Source organism: Ylistrum balloti, unplaced genomic scaffold (genome assembly GCF_031769215.1).
Source record: "Ylistrum balloti isolate Yb309-2 unplaced genomic scaffold, AGI_CSIRO_Ybal_v1 Utg370246, whole genome shotgun sequence".
NCBI lineage: Eukaryota > Metazoa > Mollusca > Bivalvia > Pectinida > Pectinidae > Ylistrum > Ylistrum balloti.
The window spans coordinates 1316085-1338384 of NW_026782198.1; the positions used below are offsets into that span (position 1 = coordinate 1316085).

A 22300-nucleotide genomic window follows, 5' to 3' on the forward strand; every position below is an offset into this window, starting at 1 on the left:
CGTTCCGTTCCCGTCGGCAATTACTTGTTGATGTAGGGCACCATGACGTCACTACAGGTGTGTACCAGCCATCTTCGTTCACGTTACTGTCTGGTATATCCAGTCCCGTAACTGATAAATTAGCGCGCAATTTTCTAATGGTATAAAATAACTCACAAACGACCGTTTCAACACCCGATTTAGCTGTGGCTATTCTTCCTGTAAATGAATTGTCGTATTCATTCATGTCCTCGTCGTCGTACATCAAATCTAAAATCCCCACAGCTTTCGTCAACATGACATAGTCATGTTCAAGATATGTGGCCAACTGCAAAATATCCGTTGGAAACAAAATTAAATTTGATAATTTTTGTTCATTTATATCCTTTCAACACAATATTCAATTGATATTTACAATTTAGTGTGTTTTTACTGAACATAGCTACATATCAACGAAATTTCTTTCAATCCAGTCGGATGTTAGAAGTTTATAACTTTGATAAAGATATTACAAGTACAAACAACACGAATTTCTGATATGACATTTTATTTCGAGAGTGTACGTGAAACGGTATTGATGAGACCTAGAAGGACGAAACGGCTGTTTCATTTATAGTTTGCCCCTACTGTGTAAAATTATTGTTTTGTGTTTTACACTTATGTATTTTTATGTATTCACTTCCAGATTGCAGATGGTAGACACTACAAGTGGAGTTTTAGTCCCGTACCGTAACCTGCGTGCCACGCTTTACTTCATATGAAAACTGAAACGGTTCAATATACCCATGTACTTGACGTTCTTCTGAAATTTTCAGATATTTAAAATTACGAAATTTCTTGCATTTTTAAGCTAGAGTATCTCTCCATCTACACTTCATTTTTCTCTCGGTCAGTTTGAATTTTCCTCACACCTAGAGGGACAGAATAGCTCTCAGATGCAGTTTACTTAATTATTTGTCACTACTGAATCTAATTCTAAGTTTGTATTGAAGTGTGACTTGTATCGGGTGTCTGTTGTACAATCTCCCAGAACAACAATAACAGCAGATGAATATTTTTATGTAATATTCTCACCAAACATTTTTTAGTATGTTTAATACCGACAGTAATCCATATTTTATTTTTAAAATCCTCATCATTTTGATATTATTGTAAATAAGTATTTATTACTAATTACCTCCATTGTCCTCTGGATAGAGAGTGACCGGTGACTGCCAATTTCTGTGATCCCAGTACAAGATTGCTGGGAAAGGCTGACGTTAGCGAGTAAGACTTCCAATTGCCTGGCAGAGATCTGTGATGTAAATGTTGTGGATTATGCAACAACAGCTATAACTAGGTAAAAAGGATTCTATATTGTACACATTTACGACTGTCATTTTGTAAGTTCTTGCCCGTGATTATGCTAATAATGTATATAGCCTTATTATCATAGATGGATGCACTTACTTTACCAGGTATTTGAATGTCATTCATTTTATGTTAAACAGTGAAACTTTAACTATATATGGTTACATTCACCCTTATTCATAGTAGAGCAATGACGAAAATTTCCCAATATAAAGTATTTGTTTCCATGGCCACCTTTTTTTCTGTTACATCTTACAACTTATTATTAGTTTTCCATTTTCATTCCTTTTACCATCGATAAAAGGAATGAATACGATAAGTTCCGGTATCACGATATCTGTGTTTCTTGTGAAGATCCATATATGGGCTTTCATTGAAAATAACACTAGTAGGTGGATACATGATTACAACTGATATTTCCGTTTGACTAATGTTATACATGATCATCATTCTGTCGACAAATAAAATACCGACGATATTCTTTTTTCATACTAAATGACATCAGAATTATGAAATAATTTCTGTTTTTTAAACTCTTGAAATTATCAAAACTCATAACTTACATATTCATCTTTAAGTGTCTGTATGCGCCTTTTCATGTACTTCGTGCGCCTTTTTAGGCGCCTGATACGTTTGGTCAATGATAGGTCGTCGCTATAGCGGGGCAGTTCCTCGCTTATCTCACGAGTATCGACCACGGTGAAGTCAATACCATGACAAACATGACGTGTTTGTGTGACTACGTTATACAGCTGTGTGAAGCATTCATCACGATGGCAACTGGTAATCGTTATCAAGTTTTGCAATACCACTGACAAAAAAAACCACACAAAATAAAATGACGAAACGTTACAGCTACATTTTAAAGGACATGGTTGCACTGAACCGCAATTTTCCAGGGACACTAATGCTTGTGTGTGGTGATCGTGAGGAGTATGAAACTTTCATATTTCGGATTTTCATTACCGTTGTCAATTGTAGATTCTATCTTTGAAATTCGCTAATGAAACGTTAAACGCATTATACTTCTCAGAATCAGTACAATAATGCACCGATGTTATAAGCTGAAAAATCATTTATTTGATACTGTAGAAGATTTTTAATTGTTGATGTTCACGGAACTGTTTCTCTGACCTTCTATAGCAATTGCAATTTATCGATTGGTTTAACTTATGAAAAATGTAAACTTAAAAGTGCTTTACATTTAGAATCTTTAAATATGACTGATATTTAAGTAGACTATTAAAGTGAGTGAAAATATTTTTGAAATTTTATCTCACAAAAAAGGAAAGAATTAGTTCATACACTAATTCAACAAAACCAAAAGAAAAATTAGCAATGAGACTCATGAAAACAAGTACATGGAAAATAAGACTATATATCCATTTGAAAGGAAATGACAAGAAGGTATCGTGGCGATAATTGTTTGTTTACGTGACATAAGATAGATATATAATACCGAAAAAGGCCAGAAAATAAATACGATAACATCAGAAATACTTACATAAAGCAATTGACTGAAAAAGAACATTCATTCTGTTCCTGTTTCTTGTTAAGGACCGTTACGATGATTTTTGATGTTGAGATTGGATATATATATACTCACAATTTACCTGAAAACCAACTTCCATGGGATTCTTTGACGGAAAAAATATATTTACAACCCACAAGATATATATGTATGGATTGGTCAATCTGTTTCATAACATCGCATTTACAGGAATCAGGGAAACAGTTATTTGATACGAAGGTTTGGGTGCAACACGTTATCATTGATGTTTTCTAGAAAGTTGTACGGAATTTTCCAGAGGGCGAAACCCATTTAGTTGGGGCTATTTTGCGATACCATCATCACATTCAGAACATAACTGGTATTTTGAAAATAAAGAATTGAATCAGACTGCATCGTGTACTTTTGTAAATTTGTAACATGATTCTGATCAACATATTTTATAGGAGTTCTTAATGTAGTTTAGTTCATCACAAGTTATTTCATAAGAACGCACGAGAAATCACGGAAGTGAGAAAAAAACAGGTGTTAAAACTACTGTTTGTTGTTACCGTACCATTAAGTCGACTTGATCGTTAATATTTTTTCTTATTTTGATATTCGAATTAACATCTTAGAGCAACCCGTTACAATCTTATTTGTATCGACTGTTTCAAGTAACTTTCAGTTTTAAAATTTCCATTTGAGGTTTATGAGAGCATATACCACCAATGGTGTATTTCTTAAGAACATGAAAACGATCGGGGCGGATGATCGTGTTTACTGTTGACTGATATGGCTAGGAATCACTCTATATTTACCTGTTATTATATTCACAAATTCATTAATTATATTTCAAAGATAAAACACCTAGATTGATGACTATTTACAGGTCAAAGGTCGTTCATTGATAATTGGGAGATTTGGTGTACTACCTACACCCCATTGAGTTAATTAAATGTTTTTTTCTTTCGGGGATTTATTCTTTATGAAACATGTACATGGTTCTTTTGTAATTTTGTTTTTAATACACTACAATTTATATCAAAATACGTCCCGATGTTACCATTACCAAGTCAAACAAATGTAAACAACACATTTTGATATGAATGTAGTAGTAGTAATAGTAGTAGTAGCAGTAGTAGTAGTAGTAGAAGTAGTAGTGGTGGTAGTAGTAGTAGTAGTAGAAGTAGTAGTGGTGGTAGTAGTAGTAGTGGTAGTGGTAGTAGTAGTAGTAGTAGTAGTAGTAGTAGTAGTAGTAGTAGTAGTAGTAGTAGTAGTAGTAGTAGTAGTAGTAGTAGTAGTAGTAGTAGTAGTAGTAGTAGTAGTAGTAGTAGTAGTAGTAGTAGTAGTAGTAGTAGTAGTAGTAGTGGTGGTGGTGGTGGTGGTAGTAGTAGTAGTAGTAGTAGTAGCAGTAGTGGTGGTAGTAGCAGTAGTGGTGGTAGTAGTAGTAGTGTAGTAGCAGTAGTAGTAATAGTAGTAGCAGTAGTAGTAGTAGTAGTAGTAGTAGTAGTAGTAGCAGTAGTAGTAGTAGTAATAGAAACAGTAGTGGTAGTAGTAGTGGTAGTAGTAGTAGTAGTAGTAGTAGTAGTAGTAGTAGTAGTAGTAGTAGTAGTAGTCGTGGAATATTTGTTTGTAACCAATTTTAATTTGGCAAAATTTATCAAATCAAAGTTCTAAGCATTTCTTTTTAAGTAAAGTCATTCTTTTGAGCAACTCAAATCAGTTTTTCATAACATTACATCCCTTATCATTGGCGTTGTTTATATAGATTTTTTCACTCTGACAATAAATTATTCTTAAACCTACTATAAAATTTTCTTCTGCAAATCCTGGTGTCAAATTGTACATTGTTTTTATAACGTTTAACATTATAATACCAATAAACGTTTTTAATGACACAGAAATTATTTAGATCTAATAGATATCTAATTTATCGTGTTTATTCAGAATTACAATTCTTCTCCGAGTTCAAATTCTTTTCCCATAATAATGTTTTAAAATGTTTAATTTGTAATAGCCTTAGGGGTATAAAAGGTGTAATCAGTGCAAACATTGAACGATAATAAGAAATCGTAAAATCGTGGTTAAAAAGCGTGAGGGTAGTAGGAGGGAGGATTAAATATTTTCAAATTTCAATATTTCCTTCTAGTTTACATATTGTCACGATTGAAGACACCTACATGTAGTAAATGCATTTAGAATGTGATACCATGCGTGTAGGCCAATAATGTAATGATTGTATCTAATTATACAGCTCGTGAATCACTAGCAACCTCTCCACGTATTTCACCTTGGCCTAGTCATCAACGAATTCCTTTTAATACTTGTCGATGTTTATAGCCTCAGTCTCGTGAAGGCACAATGTAATAAAATGAATGTCAGTTAGCTAGGTCAATGTAGCTAATGTTTGTAATAAAGTCATATAAATAAATAACATTTCTCAGAATAGGATCTACCTTTCTCAGTTGCCATTAGTCATTAAAGAGATGAAACTAGGAAATACCGAATTGTCAACAAAATCGATTGAGGAAATTTAAAATGGTTGAAATAAATGTAAAAATATGGATTGGAAAGTGCATAACGTCATAATTAAATACATTTCATATTTTTCAATATTGGATTTAACCCTTATTTACTAGTCAGTTTTGAAACATGTAAATGATGAGTGATTCAAAACTACATTTCAAACAAAGAAATGATGACATAAAAAACAATATGTTTTTATTGCCGGTATTAAAGCCTTTCAAATACATCTTCAATAGATGCACCTTTTGACAGGTATCAAAAAGTAGAGCCGATATTGCTCAAGAGAAGTTCAATTTTTGTGCCCACCTTTACCATATGTTCACCACGTCCTTATCGATTTTGTTCATTCTCATCGGAGGGGGGGGGAAGGGGGGATTGCAACACAAGAACGCGATGAACTGGAAAACATTTCAGTGCTGTTATGTCGATCGGTTGAAATATAGTTTTTGATGATCGTGTTTTTAATTAGTGATGCATGAATTTTTGCAATAAAGATGTCTAATACTTCGAATTTTTTTTTCATTTACACATGGTGTCTGAAAGAATATTCTTATGTGGTTGCTGAAAGTATAATTGCAGGTCAGGAGATTTCTTGCAAAAATCTCTTGGTCCATTTTGTGAGAAAGATTTGAGCAACCCAGCTGTACAATGCTAATAACATAAGATATTTTTCCATAGACTGTATTCATGACACTAACAGAAGACTGGACTGTTGGCCAAATCGCCTTTTCCCAAGATAACCAGAAGCGTTTCGACATGAAAAGGTATTTGGACGTCGCTTGTTCGAGTCTGTGACTTTTTCTTGTAGATATGGTCAGACAATCGCTTCCATCGATTTATTTCATATCACTGCAAAGTTCTTAGATCAAGAAAATAAAATATAAAAACAGAACACTGTATTTCCTTAAACATTTTAATCATAAACAATAATAAATCTTCAGATATCATTTGTACGACATGTATAAACACGTTTCATGTAGAACGGGTAGCATAATGGATAAGATTACGTTGTTGCAATTAGATGCTAAATGGTAGAAAATGCAGTCATATGTATTCTAACATATTTCATTGCAAGCGAACAAGCAATCCCTCAGTTAGATAGTAATCCAAAACAAATTAAGAAGAAAATCCCTAGCGAGATACAACACCACACATTCTGTTTCTTTAAATGTGTATGAAAAGGGCATATTTTCTTCAGGTATACTGCCCTATCCTCTTAAATCACTCTCGGTAAATCACAATCTTTGTTAATTATGTGTAATCCAACAGAAACTCATGAGACGTAAACTGTCAAATTTATCTTCCGGAACAAAACCTCTACGACGATTTCTAATCTTTGATTTCAAATCTGATCATTACAAAACCATCTCCTAGTAATGTATAAATTTGCATTTAAAATGAAATACAGCAGCAACAAATTGACAATGGGACATTTTAACAACAAATCAGATATAATTCTATGTTAACCGACACATTCAAGTAAGGAATAAATAAACCTTCTACTTGGAGAAAAGATCTGACACCAAGCCATGTTCATCACATAAAGTTAACATCTATCTTGTGATACAAGTTGCCGTACCATCCATAAAGCACTAAACACCTGTCATTTGTCCTAAACACCGGTTTCTACCTATAGCTACTTAAAGTGTCTTTCAATCCCAGAACTGCCATTTGAAACAAATTTTTCAAACGTTCAATATCAGTCCGACACACCGGTTATATAACACCCTAATAAACATCACCATTAAAATTAAATTTCATGTTGTCGTACATTGCTGGAAACGCCTTATTCTTCGGTAGGTATGAGAAAGTCCAGAAAGGCACCATGTTGTATGGTGCGATGCGACGATTCACAGCCATTCCTGGGTAGGAATCATATTGCTTTTTGCCACTCTCGATCCAATAACTCAGGTCAATGTGTGGTAGGTACTCACATCCGACAAGAGGGTTCCTGTTACATAAAAACAAAGTATAACTTCATCATGACAATATGTAGCTTTTACTAAGAATTTATATCAAATAACATAATGTCAATAGTTGATTGATCAATGAATACTAGCACTTTTAATATACTGGGAAGTCTGGCTATGATTAGAAATTGTAGAAAAGGTATAAATCTCTATATAAAAACAGTAATTTGAGAGATCAAGTAGATTTTGATTAATATAACGTTTCTGTTAAATTAAATTTAGATGGCAGGTTTTATGAGTTCAATAACCTAAATGATATATCAATGAAAAATAATACGCATTCAAATATAACTTAATTCAAGGCGTTCGATTTCAATTATTTTTTATACAACATGTGACGTCAATTATGTATCTGAGCATCAACTGAATTAAAAAATTACGTCTACACTTTCTAAAAGTATGCTTATAGCAATTATCAATATGCATATGCTTGTGCGATATTTTTTCACGAATAATATGATCATGATGGATGTGTCATAACAATATAGAAGGAAAGAAGGAAAAATAGAGCTTCGGACGCATAATGACTCATGTGAACAATTCATTGTGTACTGTACAGTCACTTAAACATTTCAAGTAAATATTATGAAATGCATCCAACCTCGTAATGTATTTGGGAATACGATTTTGACTTTTTAACTTTTTGGTCCAGGTGTGTCAACATAACAAACCTTATGACAGTAGTCATATTGCTTACCAAAGGTCATTGACCAGTGGTCATATTTTATGCTTTATGCAATTAATTATTAACATGTCGATCACATGGTAATGGTCAGACAACCAATATCCTTTGACCAATAGTGTTATAGTCAATGGACAATAGTCATACCATATTCTGTATCAAGAATACAAATATGTGGTCAAAAACGCACTGAAATGTAAAATGTCGTGCTTTTAATTTGCATATATACAGCATACTTACTTAAAGGAAGGTACAAGGAAAGCGTTTGGTTGGATTTGTCGCAAGCCTATGTTTGTACATAAAAGTTTCGACAAAGTCACACCTTTTATTTCATTAAGCTGACCTGAAACAAAACCGTACGTATTGAAATATTCTGCAAATCTATGTCAAGAAATATTGATAGTTTTAACTACAAACCTACATGTTTAAAATCTGAAACCAATGAATGGTGTCCTTAATGCTCCGTGAACTATAAAAAGATGTGTGTACACAGTATCAATAAACTTGATCAAACAAATAATTATTTCTCGTTTTAAATATGTCTCTGTTGCTTATTGTAAAACTATTGACTTTCATAAAATAAATATTTATGTAGTTAAAATGATGTATAATTTGGTTCTAAGACTTTTAATTCATTGCAAAATGCAGAATAGTTTCCATAATTATTCTAGTTATTCTATTGATGTCTTAATGTCAAAATGAAATCGCCTACGTTATTATATCTTGTTTAAAAGTCTGTGTATTCCATTTGTACATACGTCATGCCGATCAGTCGGTGGTAATGTCACTGCTTTTGTTTGTTCTGTTTGTGATGCTTACCTTTATTGAATCCGATGGCAGGGAAATCATTTTCGTACCAGAATCTATCACCGATTTTAAACGCCTGAAACTGTTTAGAAATGATGCATGCGAACGTTGGTCCTGTTTGCGACCCTTTAACTTTAATTTCTGAAAGGCCACCAGTAAACAAGTCAATATCATCGGGGTGCCTGAAAGCAAACAGAAGTGACAAGGATTGTAGAAAGGGCACTCAAGCGAATGATACATTTCAACATCAACTTAGCATTAGATACATAATAGCTAAATATTGTACGATTCCATTTGAAAGAATCAACCTGTGGTGTACAGGGCATGGCCAATCTCGAGGTGTTAAAGTGGTGCATTTCTTATCCACAATCTCTAACATTGTACAAAAAACATAAAAGTGAATAAGAATTTTTTCAATACCAATTAAAATTAGGATGGATCCAAAACCTCAACTGTACTGCATTATAATTTTTCTATGACTGACTTGGCAGTTATGCAATGGACCTTTATTTTGAAACTTGCGTAATTAACTAATAGACATTTACGAGGCTTATCCTTAATTTATGGTATAATTGACACACAAAATGGCATACACTCCTTAATATTATCTCAGTTTAGTGTTCGCTCGTTCTGCTCTTTTAACAAAATGGCGACAACTATAGTTGGGATTTAATGGTTGATATTACATCTTAAACCTCCTTTTGGAGACCAGGATCTTTGGCTTACTTATCTTATGTTCGACCGATCGACATAAGGTATCTTAGCCGAGCGGTCCATTGCGGTCAGTATCTATCGGGTTTACATGGATTTCACGACGAATGACCATGTACCATTAGGCGAATGTTTCCCATGTTTACTAGTTCTATCCTGGTCTACATTACAGATAGTTTCCTACTCATTAAATAGGATCAATCATTTTGATGAATAAATACGCATTCACTAGACTCGATTTCGTCTCTATCTTGTCATTTATTTATAGTTTGATTGCATAATCGTGTATTGCAAGCATCGGTAATTGATGCATGAACATCTGTACAGTGTTAACACTGCTAGACAGCCTTGTCTTGTTACTGGATTTGATAATTTCGTGTTCTTATTGCAAAACCGGCCCATCTGATCTGTTGCTTACAGAAAAAAGGATGGGTGTCTATTTAATTAAATACTAAACCTTTTGAAATATTACCCATTTTTGCCACATATGATTTGGAAAACAGTGTGCTTGCAATCTCAATTTCTTGTCGATTTCAAAGCTAGTTTACTCGTGTGATGAAATACTTACCAAGGTATTTACCTTCTTAAACAACACAGTTTTTTTCAATGTTTAAAGAAAATAATCGTTGATTAGGTTTGGGAAAATCAAATACATTGACTCTATCACGTTTATAGTTAATAACAGTAAATACTGAGGACCACACAATACTGAGGACCACACAATACTGACGACCACACAATACTGACGACCACACAGTACAGACGACCACACAGTACTGACGACCACACAGTACTGAACACCACACATTACTGACGACCACACAATACTGACGACCACACATTACAGACGACCACACAACACTGACCACCACACAACACTGACCACCACACATTACTAACGACCACACAGTACTGACCACCACACAGTACTGACCACCACACATTACTGACCACCAAACAATACTGACGACCACACAATACTGACGACCACATAATACTGACCACCACACAGTACTGACCACCACACAGTACTGACCACCAAACAGTACTGACCACCACACAACACAGACCACCACAAAACACTGACCACCACACATTACTGACGACCACACAATACTGACGACCACACAATACTGACGACCACACAACACTGACGATCACATAATACTGACGACCACACATTACTGACGACCATACAGTACTGACCACCACACAGTACTGACCACCACACAGTACTGACCACCAAACAGTACTGACCACCACACAACACAGACCACCACACAACACTGACCACCACACATTACTGACGACCACACAATACTGACCACCACACAATACTGACCACCACACAGTACTGACCACCACACATAACTGACGACCACACAATACTGACGACCACACAATACTGACCACCACACAGTACTGACCACCACACAATACCAACGACCACACAATACTGACCACCACACAATACTGACGACCACACAGTACTGAAACCACACAGTACTGACCACCACACAGTACTGACGACCACACATTACTGACCACCACACAATACTGACCACCAGACAATACTAACGACCACACAATACTGACCACAACACAATACTGACGACCACACATTACTGACGACCACACAATAATGACCACCACACAGTACTGACCACCACACATTACTGACGACCACACAATACTGACCACCACACAGTACTGACCACCACACAATACTAACGACCACACATTACTGACGACCACACAGTACTGACCACCACACAGTACTGACGACCACACAATACTAACGACAACACAATACTGACCACCACACAATACTGACCACCACACAGTACTGACCACCACACATTACTGACACCACACAATACTGACCACCACACAGTACTGACCACCACACAGTACTGACGACCACACATTACTGATGACCACACAATACTGACGACCACACAATATTGACCACCACATAATACTGACGACCACACAATAATGACGACCAAACAATAATGACGACCACACAATACTGACGACCACACAATAATGACGATCACACAATACTGACGACCACACAATAATGACGACCACACAATACTGACGACCACACAATAATGACGACCACACAATAATGACGACCACACTATAATGACGATCACACAATACTGACGACCACAAAATAATGACGACCAAACAATAATGACGACCACACAATACTGACGACCACCTACTACTGACCACCACACAATACTGACCACCACACAATACTGATTACCACACAGTACTGACCACACAATACTGACGACCACACAATACTGACCACCAAACAGTATTGACCACCACACAATACTGATTACCACACAATACTGACGACCACACAATAATGACGACCACACAATACTGACGACCACACAACACTGACGACCACAAAATAATGACGACCACACAATACTGACGACCACCTACTACTGACCACCACACAATACTGACCACCACACAATACTTATTACCACACAGTACTGACCACACAATACTGACGACCACACAATACTGACCACCAAACAGTATTGACCACCACACAATACTGATTACAACACAATACTGACGACCACACAATAATGACGACCACACAATACTGACGACCACACAACACTGTCGACCACACAACAATGACGACCACACAATACTGACGACCACACAGTACTGTTGACCACACAATAATGACGACCCCACAATAATGACGATCACACAATACTGTTAACCACACAATAATGACGATCACACAGTACTGATTACCACACAATACTGTTGACCACACATTACTGATGACCACACGATACTGTTGACCACACAATACTGTCGACCACACATTACCGACCACCACACAATACTGACGACCACACAATACTGATTACCACACAATACTGACGACCACACAATACTGACGACCACACAACACTGACGATCACATAGTACTGACGACCACACATTACTGACGACCATACAGTATTTACCACCGCACAATACTAACCACCACATAATACTGACCACCACACAATACTGACGACCACACAGTACTGACCACCACATAATACTGACCACCAAACAGTACTGACCACCACACAATACTGACGACCATACAATACTGACCACCACACAATACTGATTACCACACAGTACTGACCACACAATATTGACGACCACACAATGCTGATTACCACACAATACTGACGACCACACAATACTGACGACCACACAATAATGACGACCACACAATACTGACGACCACACAACACTGACGATCACATAGTACTGACGACCACACATTACTGACGACCATACAGTATTTACCACCGCACAATACTAACCACCACATAATACTGACCACCACACAATACTGACGACCACACAGTACTGACCACCACATAATACTGACCACCACACAATACTGACCACCAAACAGTACTGACCACCACACAATACTGACGACCATACAATACTGACCACCACACAATACTGACCACCACACAGTACTGACCACCACATAATACTGACCACCACACAATACTGACGAACACACAGTACTGACCACCACATAATACTGACCACCACACAATAATGACGACCAAACAATAATGACGACCACACAATACTGACGACCACACAATAATGACGATCACACAATACTGACGACCACACAATAATGACGACCACACAATACTGACGACCACACAATAATGACGACCACACAATAATGACGACCACACTATAATGACGATCACACAATAATGACGATCACACAATACTGTTAACCACACAATAATGACGATCACACATTACTGATTACCACACAATACTGTTGACCACACATTACTGATGACCACACGATACTGTTGACCACACAATACTGTTGACCACACATTACTGACGACCACACAATACTGTTGACCACACAATACTGTTTACCACATAATACTATTGACCACACATTACTGACGACCACAATACTGACGACCACACAATACTGTTGACCACACAATACTGTTGACAACACAATACTGACTACCACACAATACTGTTGACCGCATTATACTTACGACATACCTGTAAACTTTAGACAGGAGCAATGCTGATTCTGGATCATGGTTGATAAGTCCACCTGGTCCAACACCAAAGTGAAAAGCGGGTTTAAGTCCGCACCATTTCCTCCATGCGTTATAAGGGGCTATACCATGATCCCGTCCTCTCTGAATATTAAGAGCCGCTAAATCAAAACTATTTCCTCTTTTATCCAAAAATAGGTTATTTCTTACTCCGTCTTGTAAAAACCTATCTTGATTTGCCTGCTTGTTGTTAAGTTGCCAATAGGCAACCCTTCCGAATCCGAGTCCATGGTCATCAAAGATCATAGCGGGTCTGTTAAAGGTGAACTCAACCGGAACTGTCTTTGTCACGTGACTATGTGGATCTTTCATACCCTGAAGATTCGGAATCTGAGAATGTCCGAACCGAAAAGCAGCAACTCCGAAAACGTTTGATGCTGTGGGATTGATCTTCGGGTTATACACTGTGTGATGACCTTTCGGTGCAGAGTACAGGCCGTGTGACTTCATATGTGCATCACCCAGAATATGAGGTAAATATTCATTGTAGTTAATGTGCTGTAGAATAGCGGATACGATTTTTCTAGCTTCTTGGAATATCTTCTCGTCTGTCCAATAAGGGTTATAGAATTGAAGTTTTTTACAGATACGGTTATGTTCTCGAACAAAGAGTGTGTGAAGCATACCAAGAGTGGGAACCACCGAGTTTCTATCATCACCTGCAGAGCGAAATTAAATTACAAATAAATATGCAAACAAACCTCAATGGAGAAAGGGGAAAACCAACAAAAATCAAAACTGTAATGTCTTATAGTTTGATATTAATCCCACAAGTAATTTTACCTCACTTCTATTTTTTAAGAAAAGTAATTGGCATTTCAAAGTAAGGATACGTTTCTTCCTCCAATATTCTTTTCTCGAATAGAAAATAATCATTAAGATTATATTTACCCGCGTCAAAACAGTATTCTCCTGGGTTGGAAATCATACACTTCGAACCATCCGCTGGAGGCAATAGACCTTTGCCACTCATCTTAAGAAAGCCTTAAAATTAAAAGCATCAATTAAAAGTAAGTAATTTTCTTACTGAAATTTAATATACTTATCAAACTTTTATTACTTAATTTTTTTCAGTCCGCCTCTCCAAACTTAGAATTGTACTCTTCTTCCGAATTTTTCAAAATCTTTAACATGACTGTTTTTTGACAAGTATTCGTCATTATAGGTGTAGATATATCTACTGGGTTATCGTGATTTCGCCAATTAACTGTAATCTTGTCCACCTACCTCCATGGCCGGCTCTCAGTCTGTTTTGGACTTCCTGTGTGGACCCATACAGTAAGGAGCCGTCAATGTATGATGAGTGTTGGTTAACGGGGTTACGCACGCCTATGGTAATGCATACAAATATCATTATAACTTCAACTTTTACATTTCCAACTTTACAACAAGGAACTGTACATGTGGAACACTAGAAAATATCACCTTATTGAACATTTTAGAATTTGGTACAGTAGAGTCAACTAATGAATTAAACTGTGTTAACAGCTTGTTGCTAAGACCTTGAAATGAGAAATGAAAGGAAAAGATAAAGCTAGGATCTAACTTTGAAATCAGTCATAATTTAAGGCTTATATTTCATTGCCTTTTCAATAATTATGGTTATCACAAAAGTATCACTCATTTTTCTAAGCATCCTTACGATCCAGTGCATGATAGATTTTAACGTAGAAAAATTTTACTTGAGCAAAATATCTCTATTTTCAGCCAAAAGGCTTTCACACAAAAAACGCCTTACCCATGTCACAGAAATGCGTCGGTGCAATTGTAGATCTTACAAAGTTCATGCATTTTGATTTGAATCGAGGATCAGGCATTGGTACCTTAATCGGAAAACATGAACCCCTGTTGAAAAATAATCATTATCAATATACAACTATAGTTTAGATAATTAAATTCATCCTATGATAGATAGCTACAGTAAAGACGAAATCGTCAAAAAAACAGAATATTAATTTTTGAAAATCTATGCAAAGTACAAGCTACTGTACAAAGAACTACCAAAATGTGAACACTTTCAACAATATTGAGAGGGGTTGCATAAACATAGTGTGTGTAGTACAAATATAAAACTGTTAAAGGTATGGTATTTAATTAAGAAAAATTGAAAAGAATAAAACATACATATAGTTCCATAACTCTAGAAAAAATGATATCTATACCACCAATGCTACTGTAGTATTTAAACGACACTCATCAAAACTAGCAGTCTAATTCGCCACAAAACGATCCTGCAATATATATATATATATCCATATAACTATAAATACCGTTGGTCTGCAGCAGCTTCTCCAAGGGAACAACACATAATGTCGGAATTGTTAAAACCTGTGAAAAATGATCAAAAGTGTTTTTCATTGTTACTTTCAAAATAGCATAGCTATAATATGCATCAAGTAAAAAAAGAAACAACATACAGATAAAATAATGGTATGTTAAAATGTATGCAGTAAAGCAATAACCTTGTCATATTTTCTTATCCTTAATTCATAGAATATCTTTTAATTTTATCGATCCTCTGCCGTAAGGTGAAGAATTTATGACGAGATTCCTTATTCTCTATTAATGGAAACTAAGGCACATAACTGAAAATTTTACAAATAGTTGTAAAAGCAGTTTTCATTCGAATGATACAGATGTGATGTTATGACGTCACAACAGATACAATGGAAAGCCTCAGCCAATCACAGCTCTGTAAGGTCATATTACACGTACTTCTTATCAAAAAATTAATGTGAAAGCTATCATTATAACAAGGTGTGTATGTGATTAATACGGCAGTCTCTATAGGTTACCCCCTGTCTCACCTTTAGTCATAGGGGTCCCTTGAAAGTCATGGTCGATAAGCTGACCCCAAGACATCATCATAACGGAGTGACCTTTCTCGTCAAAGTGACAGGTGCCAGTGCTGTGTAGCACATTGCTGACCACTCGAGCGCTGGGAAGATGTTTGCCAGTCACACTGAATATTCGAGGCATGTTTATTCCTGTATAAGAACAGCATTGTTTTAGTTACTGGTGGTATTCAACAGCTACTTATTCCAAGTCATGGTTAAGTTACTATTTAATACACTTGGTGACTAAATTCAGAGAGCTTATAGAAATTTAGAGAGCTTATAGAAAGTAGCGAATTGTGTTTAAGTTTTGAACAAGGCATTTGAGTATCGAGATGAATATAGATAATGATGGTGGTTTATTGGGTAAGCGGAATATTAAAAACAGATGTATAACTGGTCTTTTTTTCATGCTGTTCACGATCAGGATCTTTGTATTATTCTGTTTTCTGTTGTTTTATCAGATGAACTGTTGTCGGGACATAAATCAAAATTATTTAATAAATTAATATAAGTGACCCAACACTTGTTTCCATATCTAATTCAATTGATATATTTTGACGGCTAATGTACACTGCTTATATTATGAATGAGTTGAATAAAGTTTATATCAAATGTTATTGTCTTTAGCTGCATTTGAGAGCGAGTTTATTTACCGTGTAAGTTTTATTCTTACTTTTTTTTTTACATAATTTGTGAATTATTTTCTTAATATACAGTAAATATGAATTCTTGCCGGTGTCTTTGCCTTTTTATTCGAAAAAAAAAGAGAAAAAAGATCGTTCCCTTTCCGAAGGTAACGGTTTCTTTGACAAATTTGATATCAATAATAACTGTATGAAGATGTCAATATCAAATGTTAAGTTAACTACTGTAACTTTTAACGATTAATCCGTTTCAAAATAATAACATATAAATTTGTCAAGGCAAGGTATAAACAGTCTAGACATAGCAAAAATAAAATTTGCTAATTGGGAATGAGGAGAATAGAAAAAGGAAGGGAAAGTGTAGGTTGGGGAGGAGTTTCCCGTCATGCCAAAAGATTAAATTTTAGAAAACCAATGCACACAGACATAAACTGCAAAAGCTGAGAGAATGTGAAAAGTCTAATGGCAATACAACAGAATTCAAATCTTAAGTAAAAGAGCGTCAATTAAATCTCTTGAACTTGTAATGAAGTTTTATACACATGAGAAAATCCTATTGTTTTCATCTACAGACAGTTCCTCGCCACCAAAGAGTAGTAATTGCGTTGAAATCTGGTAAGTAAAATCGAGTAGAATTTGAGGGAACTGCATTCCATTCGTAGTCTGGCGTGGAGAATCTGACCCATTCTGCTACCAGCACAATAAAAAGGAGGCACTTTAATGCTAGGCTCGTTTAGATGTTTTTTGAGTCTACCTAGTGATGGATCACATTTTACACTATTTGGCAGCATGTTCCATGGACCAATTACAGAAAGCAATTATCTTGTGATGTTTGCGTCTTCGGTTAAGTGGAAGCCAGTCAGTTTCTGCATAGAGTTTGGATCTACTTGTTTTGTTGCACTAGTGACAATGCGTACAGCTTCTGAGTATTTTCCCGAAGATCTGATTGTGCTTGGGTGAGATTGTCCCAGATAATTTTCCCGTATTCTAATATTGGCCGAAATAGAGAGAAACACAAGGTTTGAAGGCTAGAGTGGTCTAAAGTCAACTTAAATTTCCGTAAAATATTTAACTTTGGCGAAACCTTTGTTGGTAAGTAGTTAATGTGAATACTCCAACTCCCATTATTAGAAAGAAATATGTCGAGGTGTTTGTGAGATGTTACTTCGGAAATGTGAGTATTATTTATTACTAGTGATAGATGGTTAGGAATGACAGTTTTCCGGCTTATCAGAAGTGCTTCTGTTTTAGTAGAATTGAAGTTCACTAAACAATCTTGTGACGATTCATGGATTTTTTGGAGAGCATGGTTTAAAATCTCTTCACTTATCATAAGTGTATCAATGATAACATACATATGTCGTCTGTAAATAATTTGTCAATTGAGTTGATGTTTTCCACAATATCAATATCTAAGAAAAAGAAGAGGTCCAAGAATAGAGCCTTGTGGCACACTGGCCTAATATAGGACCAATTAGAATGTTTACCATTTGAACACATACCATCGTCATATGCTGCTGGTAGGTACCGCAGCTGTTGTTTCATCGAGGCTCCCCATGTGGGATAATCCAGGTTGTTACACGACCCATCCGCCGACCGATAGCAGTCCTTGGGATTACATCGTGGCAGTGGGCAGCTACAATATGGCTCAATACATTTCCGCCATTTTGTAACTACTTCCGGGTCAGACTGGAGTACTTCCAGTGGTATTTTTGATCTGAAGTGGAGTTCAAAACGATGTAAAATTTTGGCGATTTTGAAATTTCTAGTTTAGCTGACATATAGAATCAGCGCATGATTGCAGTTTTTCTTTGCGTATGAATCCAAATTATAAACTATTATTGTGACGTCAGCATCAAATCAGGAAATAATGTCACATAATCGTATATTGCATAGTGACATCACAAGGTTCATATATAGTGAGCAAATATTATGTAATGTTTGATACGAAAAAGAATATATTTCGCAATATTTGCTTGATCTATCATGATCACCACGGTGATACAAAATCGTTTTTAAGTCCATTCTGTTTCATGTGGTTTTCTCTTTTTTTTCTTTTCTTTTTTCGTTTATCAGCTGGCAAGAGAATGAAGACAAAATTTGATTTCCTATATCTCATATGCAATGGAAAATTGTTATTCCATCATGATTATTTGTGTTAATAATAAAAGCAACTTTTTTTCGATTCATTGTGAATATTTCGTTTATTTCGTGGATACCTTTACTGAACGAATTTCTATGTCTACAACCTGTTCGTTTCAGTGATATTTATCCACGAAAATTGAGCCCCATAAGAATATGTAACAGCTGTATAAAATATTATCTTACATGCGGAGTAGCTCCTTGGTCGCTCGGAGACTGATGTAGGCCTTGTCATTCAGTTGCGATAATTTTCCTCTATCTGCAGAAAACATGAATCGTGCGTGGTGCCACAAATGACCTTCAGATAACCTCCGGTCATTTCCTAAAACAGAAAAAATAACATACAACCTCTGGTTTTTAGATATCTCGTTAAAGATTCTTTATCCAAAGGCTGATACAGAGTAAAGAAATGAAGGATAAAGATTCAGTAATGTTACGCAGAGTTGAATGTTTCCCACGTCAAATTTGCAGTTGAATTATCATATTTTTCATAAATTCGTATCATACCGGAATGGAAATGCTGTTCCTCGAAGTGTTTCTTTATCTCCAGCTCTTTCACTGCAGTTTTTATGGAGTGGGATATCATATCGGATAAAACAGCAGAATTCTTGAAACTGACCGATTGTGGAAGTGATACACAGAATTGTACAAGGGAGACAACTGCCACGAGACTAGTGAAGCTCATCCTGATAACGGACGCCATCTTGAGTCTGAAAGAAGAATAGTAAGCTTGTATTAGTTCTAAATGGGTTTAGAAGAATTTTCGTCCTATATTCTATCAATAATTGAATACAAATAAAGCAGGAAAAATGAAGAAAGACGAACATTATTTAGATATCATCGACGGTATCAATGTCTGAGAGTGTTTCTTTTAATTTCGTGATGGTTAGAATGGATAGGAAAACATTCATGAAATTAAGAAAAATCGTATATGGTTTGGAATACGATTGTCTACTTGATCTTCGAAGAATTATTTCATCCGAATTTCTTTTGAAAGATGCTAGTGGCATTAGTAAAACTTTCTGTAGGTACCTAATTATACCAATGGCATTTAAATGGAATCGGAATCAACCGACGTGGTATAGGTGACACTAAATCTAGATAATTAAGTTACAAACATAAAATCAACCGAAAAATAACAGATCATTTATGGGGGAAAACACCAGCGGTTGACTGGGAACTTCGAACAGAAAGATCATTGGCCTAGGGCAGGTTAAGATCTCACCTAACCAGGTTAATTATAAATATACCCGTCACCAGTTGTGAACTGCTTTCTAGATTAAGTTGGGCGTGCTATGCTACATCAATACAAAGAATATACAATAATAATATCTAGCATCTAGGAAACCACCTGTAATGTACATATATGTATGTTTACAAGACACACATTTGTAAATGGCACATCCAGCGAGTTTCCGAGTCGTTAATACGATAAAAATACTGACAGCTGCCTTGTCTTTACAGTGATTTAAGAGGTGTTGTCAGCAGTGTTGCATTCGAGACGGAAGTGTGAAGTATTAAGTAAAATAATAGTAACAATTTTATTATGGTTTTATGTGCTGTTTAATTAATACGTCAGAGTTGTAATTAAATATATCATAAATCATTGCTTCTTGTGACCCTTTCTTCTTGATGAAATCTATAAACGACAAATACGTACATAGTGATGAAATTATGACCTGTCAACAGTCAACCATGCACAGCTTAAAGCCATTTGTTTATGTGTGAAGTAGTTAGCGTTGCTAAGGTTTTTATTAACAACGAATGTCACAAAGACCACGTCAATCAAAAATATGTTTGGCTTATATTGCGATATACACAGAACTCTAAATATATATGGTTAATGTTGTGATATATGAATAATTTTAACAGCATCAAGGGGACAATTAGTGCGTGCAATTATCACCATAATTATCATTGTCCTCCTCGTCGTAATTTGTTAATCGGTATTTACATGTATGTGAACTGAAGCATAAATAACAAGTTATTTTTTGTCAACATTTCTATATTGAGTAAAATTTGTTGAATACAAAAGAGGGGTTCAGGTGTTCCCTACAAGGGGAATTTTTGGGTTTTTTCGGAATGTTGAGATCACGGATTGTTTGTACTTGCGCGCTTGATGCAACTCTCCTAACCTATAGTAGTCATTAGTTGTTGTTGTTGTTGTTGTTGTTGTATGATTTTTTTGTGTTTCACGGTTGCCACAGAATCACAAAATGCAGAACCGAACAAAATAAAAATATTATCGTCAAGTGTTTATTTTCAAAAATATGAGGCGAACAGATGTTTGATATATAATATCATAAAACAAAAACAGCGATAACAGAACGACGTGCTTCGGTTCAGAAAAATACACATGTACATGTACTTAACCTTCTTCATAAATGGTCAGACATAGAAGAATTGCGATTTTTTTTTTCAATCATGGGATTTCTGCACCTCCAAACCTATTGAACATCAGTAAATATCATATATCGACATACATAAACAAGTATCCCTATGTTACATACAATATGTCCTGTTAATGTCGCCCTAACGTGTTAACGACCGAACAGTTATACATACATTGGTACTTTAGACAACAAGGTTTTCCACGTGTTTATACAACATGAAATATTGATCAGTAATTGCTGTTGTCTACTTGACGAATTCGCGATGAAATCTTTATTTGTTCGGATGTTCTGATATATTCATGGCGTGGAAATAAATAAATATGAAGTAATATGTAATAATTTGTATATATTCTAAGCTTTCATGTGTAATTTTCAACAAAAACATTTGAAATATCATTTCGTTACAATTTTTATGTATAGAAATATATTTCCAAAATATTAATTTGCGAATTTTAACGGCCACTTTACTAGTTATAAAAAGGAAAAATACAAGCTAGTAAATCAGTAATAATTTGTTAATTAAAATTCTAAAAACAATTAATTCATATCTAAAGTTGGAAACGCGATAGTTAAACAAAATATATCGTATATGCACTGAATG

General features: G+C 35.5%; 1 protein-coding gene across 1 annotated transcript; it reads right to left on the bottom strand.

Annotated features, from left to right (window-relative positions):
• Window positions 1-7075: 7075 nt before the first annotated feature.
• Window positions 7076-20009, bottom strand: LOC132552414 (peroxidase-like protein). The gene is made up of 12 exons (XM_060216582.1): window positions 19814-20009; window positions 19493-19628; window positions 18667-18881; window positions 16491-16670; window positions 15954-16011; window positions 15422-15528; window positions 14911-15012; window positions 14575-14667; window positions 13625-14342; window positions 8819-8988; window positions 8240-8342; window positions 7076-7298 (listed from the first exon to the last, which is right to left on the bottom strand). The coding sequence occupies exons 1-12, from the start codon at window positions 20007-20009 to the stop codon at window positions 7076-7078; spliced, it is 2301 nt and encodes a 766-aa protein (XP_060072565.1).
• Between the last annotated feature and the right edge of the window lie 2291 nt (window positions 20010-22300).

Bases quoted from the DNA above. Each gene is read 5' to 3' on its own strand.
- LOC132552414 (XM_060216582.1), bottom strand. From the start codon at position 20,009: ATGGCGTCCGTTATCAGGATGAGCTTCACTAGTCTCGTGGCAGTTGTC. The intron at 15,013-15,421 runs GTAAGGCGTTTT...GCATTACCATAG, and splicing joins GACGCATTTCTGTGACATGG to GCGTGCGTAACCCCGTTAAC. The intron at 14,668-14,910 runs GTAGGTGGACAA...TTTAATTTTAAG, and splicing joins ACTGAGAGCCGGCCATGGAG to GCTTTCTTAAGATGAGTGGC.